Source organism: Nannospalax galili, unplaced genomic scaffold (assembly GCF_000622305.1).
Source record: "Nannospalax galili isolate Female #2095 unplaced genomic scaffold, S.galili_v1.0 scaffold660, whole genome shotgun sequence".
In the NCBI taxonomy this organism is placed as follows: Eukaryota; Metazoa; Chordata; class Mammalia; order Rodentia; family Spalacidae; genus Nannospalax; species Nannospalax galili.
This window is the reverse complement of record NW_008349073.1, coordinates 609,846-618,558: the sequence shown is the minus strand read 5'-3', so window position 1 is coordinate 618,558 and position 8,713 is coordinate 609,846. Positions and strand designations below refer to the sequence as shown.

Below are 8,713 nucleotides of genomic sequence, written 5' to 3'. Positions count from 1 at the left end.
ATATATATATATAGTTGAGTGTATGTTAATTATGTCAATAAAAAAAGTTAAAATTTAGGCTGGAGAGATAATTCAGTGATTAAGAGCACTAGCCGCTCTTGCAGAGTACTCAATCTCAGTTCCTAGCACCTACACACCTAATGGTGGCTAAAAACTGTAACTCTAGCTCCAGAGGATTCAATGCCCTCTTCTGACCTCTGCAGGCACTGCATGCATGTGTACAAACTCAGACACACACTTACAAAATTAAAAGGCTGGGTGTGGTGGCAGTCACCTTTAATCCCAGCAATCAGAGGGCAGAGACAGGATGTCTATGAGTTTAAGACCAGCCTGATCTACACAGTGAGTTCTAGGTTAGCCAGAGCTATATTGTAAGACCCTGTTTCAAAAAAACCCAACCAACCAACAAACAAAAAACCCAAACAACAACAAAAAAAAAACAGTACAACTCTGAGTAAGATAGCATAACACAGAAACTATTCTTTACATCTACTTTTTGGAGAGAGGGGTGCTAGGGATCACATCCAGGGACTTGTGAGAACTAGGCAAGCAATCTACCACTGAACTATAGTCCCAAATGTTGCTTTTTATTTCTTTCTTTTTTTGCGGGGGAGAACAGGGGAACAAGGATGAGACTGAGAGTCTTACTATGTAGCCCAGGCTGGCTTCGAACTTTCCAGATCCTCTTTCCTTCATCTCCAGAATGCTGGGATTACAGGTGTACATCACTACACCAGTTACTTCTGATATTTTCAACAGGGGGAAAAAAAACAGCTACAAAAACATTAAGCATAAACAGAGCAGGCTTATATAATATGACCAAGATGCTGAAAACAATGTATCTGGAGAGTATAAAATACTGACAGGAAAAACACCAACATGTTAGTATTTAAGAATGATGAACTTAGGGCTGGAGATGGCTCAGCAGCTAAGAGCACTGGCTGCTCTTCCAGAGGACCCAGGTTCCATTCCCAGCACCCACATGGTAGCTAACAACCATCTGCAACTCCAGTTCCAGAGGATTCAATGCCTTCTTCTGGCCTCCACAGGCATTTCATGTACAGAGTACACTTACACATACATAGGCAAAACACTCATATACATAAATAAAATTTTCAATAAAAATCTAAGGATGCAGCCAGGCATGGTGGCACACGCCTGTAGTCCCAGCACTTGGGAGGCAGAGGGAGGCAGATCTCTGTGACTTCAAGGCCAGCCTGGTCTACATAGTGAGTTCCAGGACAGCTGGGGCCACAGGGAGACCGTGTCTCAAAAAGACAACCCCCCAAAAAAATCTAAGGATGATCCCCCTACCCCTCAGCATCAGCATCATATGTGAACTTCTTAGACTTCTCTAGCCCCACTCTAGATCCACTAAATCAGGAACTCCAAGAGTATGATCCAGCAACTTTTTTTTTTTTTAATTTTTATTTTATGTATATGAGTGTATTGCCTGCATATAGGTAAGTGCACTCGTGTCATGCAATGCCCACCCAGGATAGAAGAGGATGTCAGATCCCTTGGAACTAGAGTTACAGTTGTTAAATGCCATGTGGGTGCTGGGATTTGAACCCAGGTCTTCCGTAAGAACAGTCAGTGTTCTTAACCACTAAGCCATCTCTCCAGCCCCCCAGCAACTTGTCTTAACAAACCCTCCAAGCAATTAAGATCATGTTTGAGTTTGAGAACTACTATTTACGAGACAGGGTTATGAGCAGGGTGTGGTAATAATCATAAAAGACTCCCCCCCCCCCCAAAAAAAAAAAGAATAATGAAAGACGTTTCTTTTTGCTTTTTTTTTTTTTTTTTTTTTTTTTTTTTTTTTTTTTGGTCTTTTTCTTGAGACAAGGTCTCCCTGTAGACCCAGCTGGCCTGGAACTTGCTATGTAGATCAGGCTGGCCTCGAATTCACAAAGATCTGCCTGTCTATGCCTCCCAAGTGCTGGGATTAAAGGTGTGCACCACCACACCCAGCTTTATTATAATACTTTAAAAACCCAACTAAGTCTTTTTATTAAAGTGTTTTACTAAAACATACATTCTTTGGGTCTCTGGGTAAAAAGCTAAGTGCTAAACTGGGCATGGTAGTATATATCTTTAATTCCAGCATTTGGGAGGCAGAGGCAGAGGCAGGTGGATCTCTTGTGATTTCAAGGCCAGCCTGGTCTATATAGCAAGTTCGACGCCAGCCAGGGCTGCATAGTAAGACCCAGTCTCAAAAAGAAAAAAGGAAAAAAAAAAAAGCTAAGTATGAAGTCTGAATAATCCACTGGACCCTGGACCCATTCTAATACCAACAAGGTACTAAATGCATACATGTATATGTAATGTATTAACACTGATCAAGGCCCTGGGAAATGGCAATACTACCAAAACCAACAAACACAGGTTGTTTGAATGTATACGCATAAACAGGGAAGGACAACTAAGGGTCACATCTGAAATAGATTTTTTGCCCCCTATAAGCTTAATTTTCAGGTTTGTCAGTTTTTAGAACTGTAGCTACATGCAGGACTCAGAAGTTGTGAAGCTGGGGCTAGAAGGATGGCTCAGCGGTTAAAAGCACTGACTGCTCTTGCAGAAGGCCCAGGTTTGAATCCCAGTAACCACATGGTGGCTATCATCTGTAACTCCAGTTCTAGGAGATCCAATGCCCTCTTCAGGCATAACACTCATACACATAAAATAGAAAAAAAAAGAGCTGTAAAGCTGTGCTCATTCATGCAAGTTCCTGCCACACGAAAGTAAGTGCCAGTGTGATATTTGTCACTAAACTCTGGGCAGGGAAGACAAATTTCAAATACTGGAGTTGCCAGATCTTTAACTGTTAGCTTAAAGAACATAAAATTGTTCTAGCTTTCATCTCACCAACTCAGTGAGAGAGGCCACAGGAAATGTAAGGTAAACCACAGGTTCCTAATCAACACTGGGGCTAGTTAAAAGATTGTCTACACTGTGAACACAAATTAAAGAGTAACAAAGATTAAGGGCAAAAATAACTACTGATTAACTGTAAATTCCAAAGTTAAAGTCAGTGACAAATGGCTACACAGCTTAATGTTTGCTTTTGTTTCTTTTTTTTTTTTTTAGCATCTATTTTTTAAAAAATAAAGGGAAGCTGCGGGGTGTGGTGGTGCATGTCTTTAATCCCAGCACTTGGGAGGCAGAGGCAGACAGAGCTCTATGAGAACAAGGCCAGCCTGGTCTACACAGCTACTTCCAGGCCAGCTGGGGCTACAGGGAGACCCTGTCTCAAAAGAGAGAGTGAGAGAGAGGGTGAGAGAGAGGGAGAGGGAGAGGGAGAGGGAGAGGGAGAGGGAAGAAGAGGAAGAGAGAGAGAGAGAGAGAGAGAGAGAGAGGGAGGGAGGGAGGTTTGGACATCCATATATACTCTTACCACATAAAATTACTTTTTAACTTTTCAATTTCTTTTATGTATTTAAACTTTTAAAAAATTTAGTTTATATATTTTTATTTTATGCGTATGTGTGTATTGCCTGCATGTAGGTAAGTGCACCCATGTCATGCAATGCCCAAGAAGGTCAGAAGAGGCTGTCGATCCCCTGGGACTGCAGTTATGGACAGGTGTTAGCTGCCATGTGGGTGCTGGGATTTGAACCCAGGTCTTCTGCAAGGACCACCAGTGCTTAACCCCTGAGCCATCTCTCCAGCCCTAACTTTTCAATTAAAAAGTCAATTATGAAAATACAAATTCCTCAGAGAGTGCTAACCTGACAAAGTCCTTTCTGATTTAAAAGAAAAATTTAAGACTAATTCAAGCACCATGACCACTCACAATGAGTTTACTTTCACACATACAGCCTGATACCAAGGGTGCACAAATATTTAAGCGTTTGAACTTATTATAGAAAACTGAAATGCTAAAGTAGCTACTAGAATGTCTGTGAAATTCACTCAGGCTAATAAGGAGTGAGATACTGTCTCTTTCTACCACCCTGGAAGTTTTGGAGCTTACATTTCTACCCTGCCTTTAAATTGCTGTCATGAATCAGTTAAGTACATTTAAAGTGGCACAGCCTGTTTTGTTACTGCGATCCTTCTGGAAAAGAGTGTCTTGGAAAATTCTGGTATCTTTAAATTTCCAAATCTTATACCAGTAACAAATACAGGGTGTGCCAAGTCCCCATCATCATCAGATTCCATTTTCTGGTTTCATTTTTGAAACATTTCTTGAATCTAACAGGCCAGGTTTCCTTCTTTACCCCTTGAACACCACACACATTTGGTCCAGTAACCAACTCAAAGGGCTCCCCAGCCCCCACCTCTTTTGTATGTAAACACTCTTGTCACACACTCCCATCAGCTGTTTGGTGGCTCCACCCCTCCTCCTTTTCCGGGTAGTAACAGAGCGGCCAATGAGCTGCAAGGAGCTGTGCCTGCGGCCTTTTGCCTGCATAGGCTTTTCCAAAACAAGCAGCCCTAGCCTTCAGCAGGGGCCACTGGTTCACAGATAAAAGGCTCACCAAGGCTGTGCAACAGGGTGCGACAAGAAACCAGTGAGGAAACCCATGAAATCTGAGCTGTTTGCTCCTTCACCGGGGAGAACTTAAACCAATATTCCTTTAGGGCAAATCACGCTTTAAGGTCACCAGAGTCCCAGTTCTCAATCTAAATCATCAGGGGCTGGCAATGGAAACCTCAAAGGTGGGTGACCCTGGTCTGCTCTCAGCCTGGCTATCTACCTGACTTTGGCAAGCAAATGGATGCACTACCCCAGACCATTCCACAGGATTAGCTGAGGACAAATGTTTTTATTGGGACCTATTTCTATAGCGCCCAAAAGTCATGTAAATCAGTTTGTAGGCACCTGGGGAGGTTTGCACAACCCTCAGCTGAGGATCAGAAGAGAAACAATGAATGAGTCAGAGTTTCAGAGCATAATCGCCCAGCAGATTATTAAATGAATTGGTGCAAAACACTCACTCCCTGCATAACTTGGGAGTCAGCTCTCCTCCTACCAACCCATCACAAAAGAAAGATCACCAACTCCAAACAACAACAAGAGATGGTGTCTGCTGAGAGGCTGTCGAGGTGAGAGCATCTAGTTACACACGCTCTCCTCTCCCTACCCCCACACCGCTACTTTCCTACTATATAGGTGCCCTGCCAGGCTGTAAATCCTGGTGGTGTAATTACGTCCAGGAGACAACCCAAAATGGGCTGAAACAGGAGATGGCAATGAAACCAGCTATCAGCCTCCACGCCATGGAAGCCACCGAGGAGTAACCAGGGGTAAGAAGCACCATACATTCCTTTAGATCTTTCCTACTTCCTCACTACGGTACTTCAGCTTAACCCCCAGCACTGTCATGCAATTGTACTCATCTTAGTAGTATGTTGGGGAACTGGCTCTTAGTAAAAAATCTGAGTATACCTTACTCAAAAATTGTGAACTCCCCCATTTGGGCCTACTGATGTAAATTCAACTAAGAAAGGAGGCCACAAAATCTCTCACCCCCACAAAACACACACACACACACACACAAAAGGAAAGCCTAAAAATGTTTAACTTCCCAACTACATTAAACCAGAAAATAAACATGAAACAAATATAACCTCTGGCTTTCAAATCTGAGCCTGTTATCCTCCTATCTCAGATCTACAGTTTTAAAGAGCCCTGCTTTCTTTTGTCAGGAGAGGGAAGGTGGGAAAAGAACAGAAGCTAATGCATCTTAGTCTTTCTTCATCTTCTACTAAAAATAAGCTATGAAATAAGCCACTTAGGAGAGGGGGAAAAAGACACCCTGCTGTTCTTTGTTTTCCTCTCCCTCACCACCCCCCACACCCCGACTCCTAAGTGCGGTAATCATTCTAGATGCCACAACTACTAAATGAACAAAAGGCACTGTATGAAAAAGGCATCAGGTCAAGTCAGGCCTCACTCTTTCTCCTGAATCTTTCAGAAATCTATGTAGATACCTAATCTAAGGGTCTGACATCGATCAAAAACAGCTGGAATTCTCTCTCTGACTCTACCCCAATTATACATTAGGTAGAAATTTGCATTAAGTGTGACAGTAACTCTCAATTCAAGATAATAACTCCTGAGACTGCCACCATGTCATTTCCTAGTTTCTAAACAAAAATAAAACCCCAAACTGCTTTGTGTAAAATGTGCACACAGCCATAGTTACAAGTTTTCCTGCAGGCTTATGAAAAGCCACCAATCCAGGGATCATTCACACATTTACAAAACAATCACAGCCACAAACAGCTCAGAGTTGATTTCACTTGTACCTAGGTATATATTTGGTATATTACATTTTATTACGGGCTCCTCTGTAAGCCCTGACACTATCCCCTCACAATCCTAAACTCTGAACCCTAAACTTACAAGTTTATCTACTACTTTTAATTTCTAGCCGTCTCCGGAGCAGGGGGAAAAACACATTCTTATTCACGAAAATATTATGGGAGGAGGGAAAAAAAAAAATCTCTTGCCAAGGCAACTTCCCTCCCATCCCCCAATTTAAAATCATAGGCACAAACTACTTTTTAAAAACTTCAGCTCATTCCATAACTGGGTATTTGACAACCACCACTGATCTCTAGAAAGAAGTAAAGCAGTCAATCAAAAACAACAACAAATAAAAGGAAGGCATTCACCTGAAGAATCTAGCCAAACAACTTGAGTTATATAAACAAAATCCTGCAACAGGGGGAAACGGTGGGGGATGGGGGTGAGGCAGAAAGAGAAACAGGAGACAGGACTTTTTTAAAGAGTTTCACACACTACCGTTCCCCCTCCCCCCAGGGATTAGCTATTTGGAACACTGGGCTCTCTGCCGCCCACCCCCCAAATTAGCGCTCAAAAAATTTCAAAAGAGAAAAAAAAAAAAAAAAAATCCTCGATTTGTGTCAGAACCTTCGCGGATTTCTCTAGTTGGTCATGAAATTATCTGTCTGGACTTCAACCAAAACCACCGCCTGAAAAGACTCTTATCAGTTACAGCTTCCCCACTGCAACCTGGAGTATATAAGTTGGGGGGGGGAGCAAAAAATAAAGGGTGTCACTTTGGCCAGGTCAGGGCAAGCCGACGCCAAGAACTGACTCTCACAGAGGGAGTTTTGCTTAAGTGGTCTGTGAAGGAGCTCCTTTCTCTCCTTCCAGCTGTCAGAGCCACAATATGGAGGGAGGCCTGCCTGCTGGAGGGCCTGGGGTCCTCATGCACGCACTATGGGCAGGATAGGCTTTGTCAGTAGAAAGGAAAACAGGAAGGTTCTCCAGACCAGAAAGCTTAATAGAGCCTCTGATTTAAAACACACGGAGCCCTTTATTACAAGAGGGGCCCTGAGCAGACTACTCTCTTCCTAATATAGAAAGGAATTAGGGATAAAGGAGGTCGCTTGAGTTACCCCAGTTTCAGAAGCACCGTAGTAGAAGGAACCCGGACACCTCACGAAAAGGAGAAAGGCTTCCTCTCAGGAATGTCTACCTTGAGTCCAGAAATCCCAAGGTAGCAAACAGGAAGCAAAGACCCTGAAGATGAGCTAGGGGTGACGAACAAGACGGCTAGCTCTGCCCCCCCCCCACCTCAACCAAAAGGGCTATCTTGGGAATCCAAACGTCGTGGAGCAAAAGTCACGGGCTCCGGGGGGGGGGGGGGAACGGGGGTGAAGGAAAAGAAGGAGCAGCGCACGTTTCAGGGGGCTGCAGATAAAGGGAGCTGATAAAGCCCGGGGTTCCCGGGAGGTGCCAAGGGTCCGCCGTAAGCACGGGGGGAGGGCGGGGAGACTCGGCCAGTGGCCTGGAGTGCCCCAGGGCCCTCGCCCAGGCTTCCAGTTAGCCTCGGGCATCCCCACCCCGCCCCACACGCAGCCCTGAGTCCCCCTCCACGAAGGATACAGCTTGACCACGTCCGTGTCCATCCGCCTCTTGCCGGGACTGGGGGATGACATGGTGTCGCCGCCGCCGCTGCCTCTCCGTCGCCTGCGCCGCCGCCGCCTCTCTCTCTCCTCCTCGGCCCGTCTGTCAAGGGCCCCGGGCCCGGTTCGCAGAACCCCGCGGCCGCGCCGGCTCCCCGGCGGAGGTGGCAACCCCCCCGCGGTCTCGTCGGGTCCGCTCAGCCGCCGCCGCCGGTCCCCGCACAGGGGAACACCGGGCAGTGCCCGGCCGGGTGGGGGTGGGGGACCGCGGCTCCGGCTCGGGCTGCCCTCCGGCTGGGGCTCGGCCGAGGCCCGGCAGGCGCTGCTACGCGCCGTGCGCCGCTCCCTCCCTCCTGCTCGCGCTCCTTCGCCCGCTCGCCCGCTCACGCTCTTGCCAGCTCCTAGCAGCTTCCACCTCAAGCCTACGACTCCAGCACCGTCGGCCTCTCTACCCTAGCCTCGCTCTAGGCGCCGTGACGTCACCTTTGTGACGTCATCAGAGGGGCTGGACCGGAGGCGAGAGGGGTGGGGCGGCACGGCGTGGGCTTTCTCGAGGGGTTCTGGGAGATGTAGTTCCTCTTTCTCCTGCCAGCCCAGGGCCCTCAGCCCCCTCCCCCAACCTCCATACACACTTCATCGCTCAACTGCCAGTGTTGTTACTATCAACATAGACGATGGTAGTAAATAATGTCAATATGATTGCGTTCATGTGCTTTGTGAACCTCTCTCTCACCCAGTGTTACAAAGGCTGTTTGGATATGGAGGAGGCCAAAGTGGCAATTACTCAGACTGGAGTCAAAAATCTGGAAATTCCCACACCAGCCTT

At 46.1% G+C, this 8,713-nt stretch overlaps 1 protein-coding gene across 2 annotated transcripts in view; it reads right to left on the bottom strand.

Annotated features, from left to right (window-relative positions):
• Positions 1–8,360, bottom strand: part of Ube2h (ubiquitin conjugating enzyme E2 H) — a 125,031-nt gene extending 116,671 nt beyond the window's left edge. For both annotated transcript variants that reach the window (XM_008846351.3, XM_029570032.1), the window contains exon 1: positions 7,868–8,360. In XM_008846351.3, coding sequence (XP_008844573.1) covers positions 7,868–7,920 — 53 coding nt within the window. In that variant the 5' untranslated portion in view covers positions 7,921–8,360. The remainder of the gene's footprint in view (positions 1–7,867) is intronic.
• Positions 8,361–8,713: the final 353 nt, after the last annotated feature.